General features: G+C 51.1%; 1 protein-coding gene across 2 annotated transcripts; it reads left to right on the forward strand.

Moving 5' to 3' along the window:
* Positions 1 to 567: 567 nt before the first annotated feature.
* FAM234A (family with sequence similarity 234 member A) lies at positions 568 to 14664 on the forward strand. 2 transcript variants are annotated; one of them, XM_086622083.1, is made up of 12 exons: positions 568 to 931; positions 1008 to 1316; positions 2404 to 2523; positions 2696 to 2884; positions 6863 to 6993; positions 9401 to 9530; positions 10054 to 10192; positions 10479 to 10619; positions 11020 to 11098; positions 11522 to 11674; positions 12561 to 12663; positions 12820 to 14664. In XM_086622083.1, exons 2-12 carry the CDS (start codon positions 1052 to 1054, stop codon positions 13029 to 13031), a joined length of 1662 nt encoding a protein of 553 aa, XP_086478209.1. In that variant the 5' UTR covers positions 568 to 931; positions 1008 to 1051; the 3' UTR covers positions 13032 to 14664. The 2 variants fall into 2 exon arrangements, with proteins under 2 accessions (XP_086478209.1, XP_009983850.1); XM_009985548.2 differs by having other exon boundaries at positions 2404 to 2520.
* Positions 14665 to 16864: the final 2200 nt, after the last annotated feature.

A 16864-nucleotide genomic window follows, 5' to 3' on the forward strand; every position in this document is an offset into this window, starting at 1 on the left:
GAAAATTGGCTCAGTTGTCATGTTTATTTGCTCCGATACAACTTTCTATGACACTGTCCTGCAGCTTTTTCCAAGGCTACTGGAATGTGTTATTCTTTATTTCTTCCCTTCCGCTATTTTTTTTTAAGGAAGCACTGCCAGAGAAACTGTATATAACATTGATTTTTATTGTTGTTGTGGGTAATAAGTTACAGGCTTCTGTAACTAGACCTTTTTCTTTTTTTTTCTTTTTATAACAAATTAGCGCAGAACCCCTCTGTTGTTGTAGCTGTAGCTCAAGATTATGATTTACAGCAGGAGAAAGTAAAATAACAGATGTTAGCTCTTCTTCCGTTCTGATGAAATCAAATTTGCCTGGTTTTAGCCTCAACTCATGCCTTCTTTTTCCTCTGGGGAGGGCAGTAATCACTCGCTGGCCTTCTGCAGGGCTGCGTTGCTAAATGTACCGAGTGGTTTCTTGTCTGAGGAGGTGTTGAATAGCTTTGGTTTGTTCCTGCACAGCATACGCTGGTGTTTGTTTCTCCCTCGCTCTCCCGGGGAAGCTCAAGTGCTCATTACAGTAGGGAACAGCCTTACGTTGGGATACAAAGGTCACAAGTGTTCCCTTTCACCTCTCCAGCCAGGAGTCACTGACATACGTGGGAGGTGGTGAGGAGTCTCTGCAGCAAAAGGAGTTTTTGCCGCGTTTTTCGTGAGCGAGACCTACAGAGCAGTCAGTCCGTTCTGCACGGAGGCCGTAGCCCTCTTTGTCTGGGTCTGGCAGAGCTGATTTCCTCCTCTTCTGAAGAAACAGTGCTGTTCCTACATCCCACGGTCTCTCCCCGTTGCTCCGGGTGGGAGACCTCCGCTACCAACGGTGCGTTGTATCCGGCTGCGTGACGATACACCGATTCGCTCACCTCCCGTTAGATGTTGCCTGCGTGAATATCAGGTAGTAACAGAATATTTTGATGGTTTTTCTGGATACGTTCCAAAATCTGCTTTGACCGCGCTGTCCGTCGTTGCAGGTGAAGGGGGAGAAGGGTGTCTGAATACTGATGAACGAGCTGCGATGGATAACAAAGACTCGGAAGCCGAGATCCACCCTCTGAAGACAGAGGACGTAAAAGCTCAAGAGAACCATGAAAACTCTGTGGAGAGAAGAATTATCAGCAAGCAGTCGTCGCGACTGTCTCGGCTGTCCCGGTGGCGCACTGCCGCCTTCTTCGTCTCGTTATTTCTGTGTTTGATAATTGTGTTTGCCTTCTCCTTTATCATTCCTTGCCCGGAGAGGCCGGTTTCAGAAAGAACATGGTTCCGAAACTACGACAATGCAGGTGAGCTTGCTGTAGCAGAATAAATATTTACCTTTTACATGCCACAAATTTGAATTGTGGACTTCCACCTAAACGGGATCTGGAGCCAGGCCTGCAGGGATGCTGCCCCTGGGAGCAAGAGCTGTGAGTACCTGACCTGGATAAGCAGTGGCCCGTCATAATTGGAGTGGCCTTCCAGGAGGTGTTTACAGGATCTAATGGGGAAATTAGATGTGGCTCTGAAGATCTGAAAAGGTAGCAGGCAGGCTGGTCTGATTTGGGAAAAAAAAAAAATGGGGAAGGGTATCTGGGAATAAATCTTTGTTGAAGTTTGATCTGTAAAATGTTCCCTTGAAGTTTGAGCTGAGGTTTGGGGACAATTAGGCATTCTCTCTGCCAATATGAGTTTCTAGCTTTTCTCCATGACTAACAGGAAGGGGAGTAGCGGAATTGCATCTTGTTTTTTTTTTTTTAAATAAATTGCACTAGTTTATAGTTGGTTTACTTGGCTCTTTAGCCTGGGTACTGCTCCGTGGTGGCTCAGCGTTCCATTCTGTGAAAGCTGTTCTTTAATCTCGCGTGCAGTGGGTGTGTGCTGGTTCTGCTGTAGGTGCAGAGATAGCGCTCACCAACGGGGGCTGAGCTCACCAACGGGGGCTGAGCTTGGTGGGTTAGTGCAGAAATCCCAAGCTCTGCTACTCCGAGCGGAAGAAGGCCGCTTTTAACTGAGAGTGAGAAAGACGGAATAGCTGGGGCTGGGTTTCATGGGGTTTGTTTGTTTGTTTTTTGTATTTTGGGAATAGCAACCCCACACCAAGACCAGAGTTGTTCTCTGTTCAGCATAGTTCAAATTTAGGCTGCTTGGCTTTAAAAAAAGACAAATCCTTTGGGGGATAGCAAACTTAAAAAATCCTTTGGCACTAACTTCCAGTTCTTGGTACTCATGTAGATGGCTTTTTTTAACTACAAAGGCCAATTTGTCCTGATGTTACGCTGTCAGAGATGGAGGCAGTGAGTAGGTCTCTAGGAATTTGTGTTTTGCTCCAGCCAGCTCTGCTGCTGGTTGAGGCAATCCTCACCGGTGCCTGGCTTCTGATCTCTTTTACAGTGGCCTACCAGTTTCTTGCTATAGAAGATGTGAACGAGGACAAAGTGCAAGATGTCATCTTTGCTTTCAAAGCTGGCAACGGCAGCAGCAGCTTCAACAGATCCTGTTTGGAGGAAGGTAGCTGATTCAGAAGCAGACAACCTTGTAGTTAAAGGGCTGTTGTTTCTCTTTTAGCTCTAACTAGGGAGGCTGCTGTGGGTCTGGGAGAGAAAACCAGGTTAGCTGGGCGGGGAGAGGAACTGGGTGAGTACCAGCTCTTGGTATCCCTCCGTCTGATGTCTCTTCTCTTCAGATCTGCCTTCTCCGTGCGCCTTCCTTGCTGCTGTGTCTGGCACGAACGGCGGAGCGCTCTGGGAGACACCTGCTGCCCAGGAGCTTGAGTGGATGGAGTGTGGCATCAAGCAGCTGGCGGGGGCCGAGGCCCCAGGCTGCTTGGTCGTGGGGAAGCCGGCGTCTCTCACGGCGATTGACCTGTGGACAGGTGAGTGGGAGCAGAGTACTGCTGCCGTACGGGGGACGGTGCTGCGTGCGTTCCTCACCTGGTGGCCGTCAGACCTTCGAGGCTGGGGATGCCAGCGTGACGTGATTGCAGGAACATCAACAACGGGCACAGGGTATTTATTCTCTTGGAAACCTTGCCTGATCCATTCGCTGGGCCATTGAGAAGCACCTGTTCGCTCGGCCTCTCTGTTCCAAAGGCTGGGCTCTGTCGTGCTGGTTTCTGCCAGCCACTTTTTATAAGAACAAGTTTTCAACAGCTTTTGAAATGGGAGAAGCAGTCACCAGCTCTGAGTGTTACTTTATACTCTCAGGAGTTGGACACAGCCCCACAGTGTTTGTCAGTCGTTTGCGTGTGAGTGCTAGGGGCACCTGCAGTGGCAAGAGGAGTGGGAGTTTTAGGGATTTAGTATTTTAAAGTCGTCAAGGAGAGCACTTGGGATAAGTACTCACCAGTTTCAGTAGCTCAGGATTTTACCTGGTTCTTCTGGAAAGCCTTCTTCCTTTCTGAACCTTTAGATGGAGAAATTCATCATCATCTTGCCTAATGCAGAGTAAATGAAGAGTGACTGTACTTTTCTAGGAACAGGGCAGTGACCGTCTATTGCGCCTTGAACCTTCCTTGCTGTTGAAGCCTGAAATACGTTTCCATTTTGGTCCCTATTTCAAAAGTTCTAAACAATGCATATTCTCTCTTGGAAGCACGCCTAGGATCCCGTCCTCTGTATCTGGAATTGAACCCCTCATGCCCTATTTTCCAAAAACTGGGAGAGAGAAACAGCAAGAGGTATAGCTCTAAGGAATCTGAGGAAAATCTTAGTGTAGAAAAAAAAATCTTAATTTCCAGTGTAGCTTTAATTTCCAGTGTAGAGGGAAGCGTAGACACACACAGAGCTGGAAAGCTTCTGTACCTAGTGAGGTATCTTAGCACCGTTTCCCTCATCAATAGACTTTAGCACACGTTATTTATAGACTGTTAACGAAGTAGTTACTTCCAGGTCAAAGTGTAGAACGGTGGTTGCTGAGCCAAAGGCACATGACTAGGGACAGCCATAAAGAAATAGCACAAGCATGGAGAAGAGGAACCAGGCAAAGCCACAGGTCGCAGCAGCAATACAATAAAGAAAACATTCTACAGATAAATTAAAAGCAAGAGATGAAAAATTGCTTCAGATAGAAAAATGGAATACCCCGAAGTTGTTGTATTTGATACCTTTTTGCTATTAAGTAGGTTCAAAGGGGTTTCTTAGTGTAGGTGACTTACTGGGGGTTAGGAGGGCAGATCAGAATAAAATGTGTTTAAATAGGCTAAATGTATTTAAAGTGGCCAAGTCTGACTTACATCACATTGTGCTAAAAACAGTAGTCGGTTAATGATTCATCGTGGTGGAGGATTGGTGAGATTCCAGGGCTCTCGGGCTGCCCAGCCTCTGTCTGTAGGAAGATTGAAGGAGAGGTAGGCAGATTATCATCTGAAAGTGTCTGGTGTGGTTTTGATCTTTAAACACTGATAAAGTAAGTGCTTTTCTGTCAGTTCGAGTAGTGTTAAGCCTTGCTTTCTTCATCGCCAGAATAAGCGACCTGAGCAAACAAGAAGGAAAGTGTAGGATTGCATACTTCTGTTTGTGTGGGACATCTGACATTCCTGCGTGTTTATTTTAGAAGCAAACTGGGACACAAGAGCTTAAGATTAGCTGTTCCAGGTCAAAGCAGAAGTCTGTGTGGCTGGATGTTCCACCTCTGCTGGGGCCAGAAGCAGAGTCCTGAGGAAGAGTAAAGGAATACGTGTATTGTCACACCTTCTCTCTTCACCTTATCCTGCAGCAGCCTGCCTCATGAGCCCTGTGAGCAGTTCTGGTCCTCGCTCGTCACCTAAGGGATGTGGCAGAAAGGGGATCACAATGACCAGGTCCATGGAATTGCTTCTGTGCAAGAAATCACTAAATAAACCAGAACCCCAACTTGGAGAATGTGTGACGGGGAGAAAAGTCTATAAAATTATGAGTGATAAGGAGAAGAACAAGGAGTGATGATTTCCCCTCACAATTCTTCATTGTTCCATGGTTCTTTTATCAAGTGATAGGTTCAGAAAAACCAAAAGGGGATACTTTTTCACATCCACTGTACAGTGGATGCCAGGAGCTTACAAGTGTTTAGTAAAGAAATGAGCAAGGGCATGGGAGAGGGATCTTACACTTCTAACTGGTAGAAAAGACCTGCCTTTAGCTCAGATAACTTGTAAGCTGCAGACTGGGAGAGCACGGTCTTTGGATGTGCATCTGGACCTCATCCAGCCTGAAGCAAGCAACCCTGCTTTGTGTCCTCTGTGGCTGCTTGAAGTGAGAGCTGAACTGTGTCATCTAAGTCCTGGTTTTATTATTCCTTCCAGACCAAAAAAAACCAACAACCCTTTCACCCAGGTTAGTCTTGCTGTCTAGTCACTTGTCTAATTTCCATCTTGGCTTCTGTTGCCGTGCTTCTGCTGTGACCTCAGGCTCTGAGGAAGCACCATAGGTCTCTAGATGTCGTACGGAATAGTCCCATTGCCTGTTGATGGGGCAGGATGGGACTGGATTCACACTTTGTGCTCTTTGGGGGTGGTGGTAGAACACGAAAGCTTCTCATGTCGTTTGTGGTGAATCTGTCTCGCTGTTACCTGTTTCTACTAAGTCCAAATGCTCTTTCGAGAGAGGAAGATGCTTCCTCCAAAACTATGTCCGCTATCTATTCAGCAAAGAATAGAGCCTTATGCATTGAAATGTGCATTTCATCAGCCTGGTCTTGCTGTTGTAGCTTTGGACTGTGCTGAAGCCAGGATGTAGTTATTTATAACTTCTCTCCTTCCGTTGCCTGCTTGTTTACTTTGGGGGCAAAATTCTTTGCCTTCCCATGATTTCCTAGGGGCACTCTTCTACTTCACATCTGTTGTCATAGTAACAAATCCAAGTATTTTTTTCAGTGTCTCAGTAAAAGCTTTGGAGGAATCCTGCTGGAAACACAGCCTGCCCTAAATTATTGCAGACAGCGTCAGGTAGTAATTCCTTGGCCTTCAGTTCAGCTGCCTTCCTGACAAGGAACAGATGATTGCTTTGCGTTCCCGAAATGATAATTGCTGTGTGCGATACCGTTTGAAGGGGAGGGTACGCATTTCCCCTCTGAGCACCTAGTTAGTCACTTAAGTCTCCCTTGAAAAGAAACCCCCCTCCAGCAGTCTCCCTCACTCACCAAATTCCACTGCAAATTCCACTGGGCAGTGACTGGACAGTGACCAGCAGCCCTGGGCAGGGTGTGTGGAGTAGAGCCGCTCAGCTGGCCTGGAGCTGTTGAAGAGAAACCCACCCCACTCCCCCCCCTGCTTTTTGAAAACCAAAACTTTGCTACCTCTCTTTACAAGCAAGTTTGAAGGTGCTGAGCGTGTTCTTCAAACAAGGGAGAGGTGGGATGTGAACTGAGTTGCAGCTGGTCACGTTAGCGTGGAACATCTGCAGGAACATCTGCAGGAGGCAAGTTGCAGCAAAAAAGGTTTTGTCGGCAGCAGCTGCAAGGCTGTGGTCAGAATTCAGCTGCTTTATGGTCTTAAAACATCTGGGCAGATTTAAGTACATGGCAGCAAGATTTTAGATCACAAAAAGGGATTCTCGATGCCACGAACACACTGGGAAGCTTGTTAACCTAAGACAGGAGAAAAGGCAGCTGTTCTTTGTGCCCAGGATTTTAGGGCACATTTGTGCTGGCAGCTAAAATTACTTTCCAATATAAGTTGAAATTGTGGATACGGGGACGCATTTGAAATGCAGAAATGCAACAAGGTACCTGGTGATGAGCACAAATGTGGCTGGTTTGTGGTGCTGCTGGGCTGTAAATGGTTGGCCACTGCCCAGTACTTCCAGGAGCTGGGGCATGTAAAGCCTTTTCACCTAAAGTGCGTTTCAGTGAATGTTTCCCGATAACTATCTTCTAGGGGAAGTTCGGTGGAGACAGTCCAGTGACTTTGGAGCTAATTATACCGTGCTGACTCCCGTGTCAGTGATTCCAGATGTGGACAGCGATGGGGTTCAGGACCTGATAATCTTTATTGCTACAGGAGATAAGGTATGTCACTCTGAAGCTGTGATAAACCCAGTGGCCGGACCACAGGGATGGCAGGAATGCTGTTTATTGCTATCTTTCAGTCTAAGAGGAAGTGTCCAGAGGCCTCTGATATCTGTGGGTTTGGGGTAGGTTCTTTCCCACTCTGCAGAGATGTACTCCCAAATCAGCGCAGGTGTTTTATGGTTTTAAAAATAAAAGAAAAAAAGGCAAAGAGCCAGTCAGGAATCCTTCCCCCTTTTCAGTCCGCGCTCTCACGGCGTGTGCCTGGGCTGTGTGGAGTCAGCCTCGGTGAGATGAGCTTGCAGTTTTCTGGGACTCTGCTCAGAGAAGTGGAAGTGAACAAACCCTGACAGGTTTGGCTCTCAGATCAAAGCACAGCTGACAGCCAGCGCTTTTGTACCCCCACTGCCCTTTTCTGGTGCCTTTCGTGTCTCCGCCTGTGGTCTGTGTTGCACGGCGCTCTTCCTGGTGTCGCTGCGGTGGTTCGTTCTGCCTTGGGTTCATTTAGGGAAAGAGCTGCTAGTTGTGTTATCTCCATTCCAATATTGCTTTTCCCATTTCTTAGAGGGGGAAAGTCACGGAGCTAAAAGAGTTTTTACACCAAAACGTGTGCATCGGTGCCTGGGCGGTATGGCAGCATCCGCCTGCGCAGCCCGTTGTGTTTAAAGCACACAGAAGTTATGGTTCCCTGCAAGTCTGATGGGAGGAGTGGGAGCCCCGTGTCCTCATACCAGAGTCCTCCATAAGCAAATAGGGTTTTGCTATCCGAGGCATTGTTATTGCCAGAGTCATCAGAAATTCTATCCTCTCCGACTCCTACGTTTCTCTGCTGTTTTCTTTCCTCCTTGCTTTTGCTATCCCAGTTATCTCAAGACTTTTTTTTTTTTTTTAAATCTTAGGCAGCCAAGAAATGTTTGAATGTAGTCTCTGTTCTGCAAGACTGCCTTTTGATTTGTTTTCCATTTAACCTCTCTAGCTATCTTGGTATGAAATCCCTTCCTCCCTCCGGACTTGGCAAGCACTCTGTCAACTTAAGTCAAAGTACATTCTTTTTTGAGAAATCACACAAAATGTAGGGAGCTTGAGTGGAGCTCTGCGTCTTGGAAAAAAGCAGAATCTCGTCAGAAGGGAGATTCAGAACTTCAGTAAATTAGCTTTGTTGCTAACAAGGGCTGAAGCTGAACGTTCCTTTATGTTGCTGTTTCCTGAAATGTCAGAGCTTTGAGCAGTCTGTGGGGAAGGGGGTGTGTGTGCGGGGGGTTTAGATGGCAGCTTTTTCTGGGAGTCTTTTTGAGCCCTACCTGCTGCAGGCTTCAGCACAAATACATCCGGGGAAATATGACATTTTTCAGGATATGTCACCCGTAGCAGCGTGTAGAGGGATTACCCAATGCAGTGAGTCAGGCAGTGCGTGTTCTCGCTCGCTGCACGAGTACCTTTGGCTGTTACTGTCCCAGGGCAGCTGCTGGACCAGTGCTTGCAAGCAAAGGTGAAGCTGATCTGCAAGAGCTGGTATGTGTCTCCTCCCAGTGCAGGAGGCTGGGAACAGCTGGTGGCTGCGTTGCTTTCCCTCTCCAGCTGTGTTCTTCATTCTGCCCAGCAAACTGTATCCCTGATTCACCTGCCAGACTCTCCAGATTCACTTTCAGAGCAGCAGATTTCCTTCCCTTTCCCAGTCCCTCCCTCTCAAGGAAGAGGGAAGGGTTCCTGCCTGACTCAGCATCTCTGGATGCTGTTTCTCTTGGTCTGATGTTTCTCTTTTCCCTGGTGCGCATTGCTCTCCCCAGACTATCACTGTTACCCAGGCATTTGAATCTGATCCTGATTTTAGCCTTTATTCTCCTGGGTGAAATGTTTTTAGTGGATTCTGTTACCCCGCACAAAGAATATAAAGAAACCCATCAGCAGTTTTATCCCCTTGGACTCATGTCAGCCTTAGGAGGAGTAGATTGGGGCACTTAAAATATTTAGCAGAGCTACCGTGTGAAGCCAAGTTTCTCCTGTGTCCATATGCTGCTTTGTTTCTGCCTTTAGGTCTTCTCCATGGTTGTCACTGCTCAGTAGGCTTGAATTGATCTTTGCTGTCCTTAGCAGACCCGGAGTTTGCCGTTCGGTGGTCCCAGCCTGCAGAGGAGGTCGTTGGCAGAGGCAGTAAAATCTCGGGGCAAGTGGCTGCGCTGGAAGTGGTTTTCAAACTTGCAAAAGTATTCACAGCAGAGGGATCATGTAACTTGTGCCCACACCCCCAAAACCAGGGAGAGACTTTTCATCCAAGCCTGTGCTGTTCCCATTCAGCTGCCACTCAGTACCAGCTGCTCAGAAGCTTTGGAAGACACTCGAGTTGGAGCAGTAACAGTGTGATGCACCTTTAACCCTTTTTTTATTTTTTAATCCCTTCCCTGTGTAGATTAAGACCTTCATCCATTCAGGAAAAAATGGCAAACAGATTGGCTCCACTGGAAGCCTGAACGTGGATGGGACGGCTCGCTATATCAGGCTGAACCCGGGCTCCTCCTCCTACTTCCTTTTCTATACAGGTACGGTTCTGTTTGTGAGTTCAGTCCCACAGAGTGATTGTAACTGTGAAATATCAGGATTACTAAACAGTTGTCTGAAAGAGTGCTTTGCGTTCTTAAAAGCTGGGTCGTGTTTTCACCTAGCAAAAGGTAGGGGGTTGGAAACTAGATGATCTTTGAGGTCCCTTCCAACCCTAACCATTCTATGATTCTGTGATTCTAAAAGAGCTGTTCAAGGCCAAGAGAAGGGGGGCCTTCTGCTTAAACTCAAGTTTGGTACGTACTGTAGTGATTTTATTTGAAAAGTGTTGAGAATGTGAGGTTTGAATAGTCATTTATAGCAAATCATTACTGTGGAACACTTGGATTATGAACAGATAAGATGTTAAAAGCGTTCAAAAGCAGGATTGAGTCTCAAAATACCACTACAACTCTGTGATGCAAGCCCTAAAAATATAGTTGATCTGCCAGAACGGGAAAATCGTAGAGTTCAGAGCAAGGGCAGGGTAACTTATCTCCCTCATTCTTCCTTTTTTTTTCACAGAAAACTCTCTCTATGCATATTCCCTGAAAGATCTCTACAGTGCGGCAACTGGGATGGAAATTAAGCTTCCCAGCCTTGAGCAAGATCCTCAGTGGGAGAAGAACATTGACCGCACCACGCACCGCTTATCGCTTCTCAGGTGCATGATTATGTCTTGGTCACTGGTGGATTGGAGGGTACTGGTGTTCCTGACAGGGTGGCCTTTCGCGGCTTTGTTCTTCCCTGGCTACGTGGCTTTTGGACTAGGAGCACATCCAGAGCTCGGGGAGAGGGCTGGTGTGGATGGCCTGGGCAGGGTTTCGCAGGAAAGGAGGGAATGCAGGCTGGGGTTTCCTATTTGCATTTATTGTGCAGGGTAAAAACAAAACCCACCATGAAACCATCCACAGTCTAGAAAGCGTAGTGATTTCTCTGTCCTTGTTCAGCTCTGGAGACATTCGTTACCTGGCAAAAATTCCTGGGCAATCGCGGGAGAACGTCTTGGTTGTAAACTCAGAGATGGCTACACTGATCAATGCACAAAATCTTCAGACTTTGTGGACCCTCAATGTGTCCCGTGTCGTGAGGTACTGTTACCAACGTGGGTTGGGTGAGGCATTTCCAGGCTCCCAACAGCAGCTGTGTCCTGGCAGACGCTGTTTTCCTAATTAATTTGAAACATAAAAGCCTACTCTGTGGTCATATCTGGATCATGCTTATTGTATTATGTGTCCTCTGCCAGCAAACGTCAGGTGCCACTTCGGAACGGAGCAGCCCAAAGCTTTGATTCTTCATTCTGTGCCTGCTGCGATGCGGCTGTGTTAGGAGTGGGCTCAGAGCTGGGAGTGGTACCGGGCTGCCCTAACAGAGCAGTCGAGTGTTCTGCCAGGAGGGTTGCTGAGAGGATAGAGGCTGCTCTGAAAGAGCAAGGTATGCCCAAGCCATCAGGGTGTGTTATGATCTGTCTGTTCTCTTGCTCTCCCTTAGCGAGCCGCTGCTTGGTTACTACAAACCGGATGTTCTTGGCATTGTCCTTGAGAGTGAAATTGGACCCAACAGAAAGAAGGTTTGAAGGCTTCTTCTTTTAACTTCCCTTTTCTCTGCGTGTCTCAGCTCAAGCAGGTATTGAGTCAAGGGCAGCTGGTGAGATATGTTCTCTCTGGCTGATTTCAGGAAGCTTTAGGCTGGAAAAGGATCTCTTTCAACAGGTTATTGAAGCCAGCTCAGGCACTTTAATTCTCTTCTCAGCAAGAGGCTTCAATGACAGAGCTTTGAACCCCTTGAAATAGCTGCAAAACTTGTGACTTTAATGTGGCCTGCCCCAGGTCTCACAGCTCTGTGATGCTCAGCTTCAAGTGTTTCCTCACCTTCCCGTGTGTCAGATACTTGTTCCTATAGACCGTGTGGGGTAGAGGCAGCTGACTTGACTTCCCTCTCATGGCTTGTTAGAGCTCTTTGGTATGAGTTCCTTTTCTTTCTTCCCTGCTAGGTTATGATTGTTGAGAGTGGATCTGGAGCAGTCCAGTGGGACCTGCAGCTGAACTCCAGAGCAGAGAGCCCTGGGCCAGCCACGCTGCCTACTGCTGATCACCGCTCCACCTTCCTCATCTGGGGTGAATACCAGGCGGCAGAAAACGAAACGGTGAGTTGTGCTGCTGAAGGGTTGCTGTTCTCCAGACTTTGGGCCAAAATTGGGTGGAGCTACTCCCTTTTTCCCAATGTTCACATTCGCATCTGTCTGTGCCACTAACGCAGCACCCTCCTCCTGCACTGGGTTCGGGGTCGCTGACCGGTCTGGTCTGTTAGGAGCAGGCAGACCTCTGCAGGTGATCTGATCTGTATTGAGTCCTCACGGTGTCCGTAGCAATGTCCCTGCAAGCAGCTGGTGGTGGCACCAACAGCTTTTGTCATCCTCAACTTGGCTACGCAGAGAAAAGAGACTTAGTGACTCTATGAACAGTCACTGGATCGCCCAGAGCCCTGCCTAGGTGCGATACTGCAGGCAAGGCGAGAGGCTGCTGGCTCAGTACCTCTGAAGTTGCTGCTGTTTGGCCTGGAGCCTCGTGCGGTGGTCCTGCACGCAGTGATCTCCCATGGCCACATGAATATCCTCTCTCTGCGCCAAGGCGGTCCCTGGCAGCCCCAGTGCGCAGCTCGGCTGCGTAACGGAGCCCTGTGGGGCAGTGGCTGGCAGCGGTGGTGACAGGTTGTGTCTTGGAGGATGCCTGAGCACCAGCTGAGCCGCTTGTGCTTTCCTCGCTGACTCTGCCAGCCCTAAGGCAAAAATCTGTCTCCTGCCTGTAGCAGACAGGCCCGCTCTTTGCAGGAAGCTTTGGGTGGGGAGGACAGCAGCGAGCAGAATCCCAACACTAGTGCTAGTGGCATCAGACAGGATGAGTTGGGCAGACGTGGACAAGTATCTGACTGGATGTGTTCTGTCGAGCATGAGTAATAGCTGAGGCTGGTGCTGGCGTTGTCTCTGCGATAACATGTGGGTCCGTGTCCTGATAGTGTCCTGTTGGTTGCAGAGATCCAGAGCTCCTCTCCAGAAGCTGTATCTTTTCCACCCTTCCTACACGAACGTCCTGTTGGAGCTCCGCAATAGCACAGACCAAATAATCGCGTTCGATGGTAAGTCCTCTTCTCCCAGCCCTCCAGCGAGGAGGTGTGGGAGGACACTGGCCTTCTGGTACCTCCTGGACTCCGTGGGTGCATGGTGGTGAGTCTGGTGGCCAGTCTGAGCCCAGAGACCTTAGGCTGGGCTTTTCCCTCTGCCCTGTATTACAGCCGCGCTGTTTGAGCGGAGCCGCCATGCCTGCTACGTGCTGTTGAGGGGCCCTCAACCCAGCGAGGAGCCAGGGTCGGTGTCTCTGATGAAGCGTAAGCTGAAGGAGGACGTCTCCGAGAGCAGGGTGATCTGGCTGAGCCAGGTGGCTGCTGACAGCGAGCAGTACGTCCGGGACCGCCTCTACAGGATGCGATTCCACAGCCGAGTGTGAGCTTGCCGAGGGAGGGGGAGAGGCTGGCCTGGGCCGGGCGTCTCCGGCTGCCTCTCCTCTGCAGCTGTGCTCTTACCAAACCCAGATCCCGGATTCAAATGGGAAGCTGCCTTTCTCGATCCGCAAACCAAAGCGTGGCTGGCAGGGAACCACCCCCAGTGCCTGGGGATGCCCAGGCTGTGGGGGCAGCTGCCAGTGCATCTGTCCTCAGAGCTGAGGGGGCTTCAGTGCTCGGCCACCACTGAAGTGCTGTCAGCTCGGGGAAGAGGGCTTTCCCCTCCATCCTTCTGTGCCCGCAGAACTGTGCTGACTCAGCCTGTGTCTGGAGGAAGACACGTGCTTGCTGGGGATGCCGGAGTTGATTATTTCTTAGGTGCTTGCGTGAGAAGTGGAGCTTCGATGTGTGGTGTTAGATTTCCTTTCTGAGTCAGCTCTCCTGGCCGTGGGAGAGGCGCTTGGCCCCGGGTTGATTTGCAATTGCCCTCTCCTGGATTTGGGCCCCTGCTTGGGTAATCGTGGAGCATGTGTAGCGACAGACCCCAGCCGCGGTGGATGATGTGACTAGGTGTCACCCAGGCCAGCAGAGCACAGGTTAAGGTGTCATTCTGCTTAGAAAATGGCCTTTTTGCCTAAGAACAGCCCCTTGTGCCCTACTCTGCGGTCACAGCCTACCCGTGTCTGTCTCCTCTGCTGCTTCCTTTCCAGCCAGGCTGTGCAGCGTTGGTGACACAGGGAGCTGGTCTCCCACCTGATTTATGCGTCGATGTTCCTCCCTGCCACCAGTCTGATTATAGGTGGTATAAAAACCACCCTGAGCCCAGGCTGGCTGGTCCCTGCCGGTACAGACACCCCCTCTCCTGCTGGTTTTGAGATGCCAGAGGATCTAGGACATTGTTTCAGAGTAGAATTGCACTTTAACCTTTCCTGGGAGCTGGGTTTGCTGCTCCAGGGCGCCCCGTACCCAAGCGGCAGTGCCAGCTGCCCTGAAGATACTCATCCAGCCTTGCAGCTGCTGAGGAGCCTTCTCCAAGCACTGTCCCCTCTGCCAGGAGGTGGGCAGGCTGTAAGACGGGCACGAGCAGCGCAGGGAAACAATGCAAGCGCTCTTTGCAGCACACCCCAGAGAGAGCTCTGCGCTGCCTCCCTGCCCCTGGGAGTGAAGCAACGCAGTTTTGCAGGGCTGGAGGGGGTTTGGCCAGCGCCTCCCTCCCTTGCCTGGTCTCAGATCGGGGTGGGGGTGTGTAGAAATAGTGTAGGATGTGAAACTTATGCTGGGTTGCGTAGGGTCGGGCATTGGTTCTTCTCTTGTGGGGTGTCCAGGTTGTGCAGGAAGCCAGGGATGCTCCCTGGAGAGCATCCCACAACCCTCAAAGCACCGTGGATTCAAATGGTGGGTTTCCCCGATTTCTCTCTTTGCAAGCTGTTTTCTGAGGGAGTTTTGGGGTGCAGGGAAGCTCCCCTGCTGCGTCCCCTCGCTGAGGCTGCCTCTTTGCTCAGCACAAGTTGGACCTGAAGCCTAGCAGCCCTCGAGTCCCCATGCCGCCGTTGCAGGGATTGCGGGCTGCGCCGGTGCTGCAGGACCCGGGTTGCGAGGGCCGGGTTGAGGCTGCCCAGCGGCCGGCTGGGACGGAGCCGAGAGCGTGGCTGCGGCAGCGGGCAGTGGGGGCCCCGGGCTTGGGTGCTAGTCTGACCCAAGTGCTGGATGCGGATTGTATCCCACTGAAATTCCCCTGGCAGGGAGCAAGGTGCCTGGGATGTATCCTCACTGCTATCGCACCGTCTCCCTCCTCCGATCCCTGCCCAGACCTGACCTTTTTCTTAGGCACACTGAATGTTCCTTCAGGAGTGTTGGATTTTTGGCTTTGGGGCGGCTTTTCTGGCTTTAAGTTGTCCATTAATGTTTCCAGATACTTTGGAAACGCGGATTTCCCTGTGGCAGCTCAATTAAATGCATCAGTGCCAAACCAGCACCTTCTTAACAAGACAAGTCCTTTTTCCAGCTTATTTCCCTGTGTACTTGTTGGGTTTTTTTTTGCAGTATTTAATGAATGACTTTGTGCCTTGATTCAATAACTCAGATGGGTGATGATGGCAAATATCACTGTGTTATGTATTAGTGTAGTTTTTAACACTAAGACTGTTTGATTCGGTTCTTTAACTTATTGCAAATTGTGCCCTATAGGACTTGATCTAGCCAGAAGGGTTTCAATAAATCCTCTTTTGCATTGTTTGTAAACGGTGCCCTGCTTTTGTCGTTGCAGCTGAGGTTATGCAAGACTTCGGGATTTTTTTGGCAGCCCTTTGCGTGACTTCCCGAAAGGCAGAACCCCCTTTTTGGATGAGACCCAGATGTTCTGGTGATGGTTTGATGGTGGAGCTGGCTGTGGCTCTGCCTCGAGGTGCTGCCTGCTGCACTGTCCCACTGCAGGCAGGTGATGGACCGGGAGAAGGGAGCGCGTGGAGGGAGGCTGGAGTTAGATAACTGTCCCTGCCTCCTGCCCGGGGCTCCGTGACCTGGTTTTACACCCCGGATTCCTGCTGCAATCCATCAGCATGAAAATCTCATGCCGGGGCTTGGATTTGGATCAAGCCGGAGGGAGCCGCATGGCAGGCGCCGTCTCCCGGATCGTGGGACCATCTGTCGCTGCCCTGTGGCTGCCAGCGCTGAGGTCCCAAGCTCTGTCCTGTGACCGGGGCTCCTGCAGCTTCCCCTGTCCCAAGGCCCTTCCATCCGCCCCAGCGCTGAGCTGAGAAGTGCCCACTGCTCCATGCCAGGGGTCCCGAGCTGTGTGGCAGGGAAGGATGCCGCGGTTCTGAGCATCCCAAGCATCCGCGTCGTTTATTGGCCAAGGTGCGGGCTGGCACTGCGTGGTCGTTCAAGGGCTGGGGATGTCCCCATCCTGCACCGCTCTGCGGGTCCCTGGGTGCGTACGGGGTGGGCTGGGGTCCAAGAGTGAGCGCTGGCGGGCACCAGCCCCCCTCTCCTTTACATAAGCACCAGCGTTAATCCCCCGCAGCTGGGGCTTGGCTCCCAGGGAAGAGAATAATCCTGCCGTGAGATCCTCGGCCTCTGCTCAGATTAACGGGCCGTGGGCAGGGAGAGCAGCTCAGCTGCCAGCCCCGCGCCCTGCGTGCCGCTGCCAGCCCGCGGGGCCCTCACAGCCTGGCTTTGCTGACCCGTGGCACCCCTGGCCCCGCTCGAAAGGCCTTTCCATCCTCCCCGGGGAGGGGTACATGGGTGCAGCGATGGCAGCAGGGTGGCCGAGTGCCCTGAGCGCCAGCTCAGCCATGCCAGGAGGGCAGCTGGGGCTGCCAATGGGGCCTGAGTTTGCCCCTCAGATCAAGCAGAGCCATGGCTGCGTGGGGCGGGGGGGAGCTGGTCCCCCCCAACCTGGGGTCTGCACGCTCGCTGGGTGCTGCAGGCAGGGGAGGGGGTCGCTGCCAGCCCTGGGATGGGACAGGACACGATCCAGCCCGGAGGGGTGGCCGCTACCATGTGCACCCCCCCACCCTGCAGCCCCCTCCCCGAGAGCCACAGGAGCCACAGCATTTCCCCATGGGGGCTTTATTGTCTTGTGCCCAGGGTGGGGGACAGGAGGAGGGGGTGACCCCACACCAGGCTGGCTGGGTGTGGGGTCCCTGAGGGAGAGGAGGGTGTGGGGATGTGAGTGGGGGCTGCGACGGGGCCAGCATGGCCCTGGGGTAGGGGGGTTTACGGGGTGGGGGGCATATGGCTTCTCTCCTTCAATGCTACTGCCGGCAGGGTCCTGCGGCGGGGCTGGGGGTTGCTGGGTGGGGGGATGTGGAATGGCATCGGCGGGTAGCTGGGGCCC

This window comes from Tauraco erythrolophus, chromosome 17 (assembly GCF_009769465.1).
Source record: "Tauraco erythrolophus isolate bTauEry1 chromosome 17, bTauEry1.pri, whole genome shotgun sequence".
In the NCBI taxonomy this organism is placed as follows: Eukaryota; Metazoa; Chordata; class Aves; order Musophagiformes; family Musophagidae; genus Tauraco; species Tauraco erythrolophus.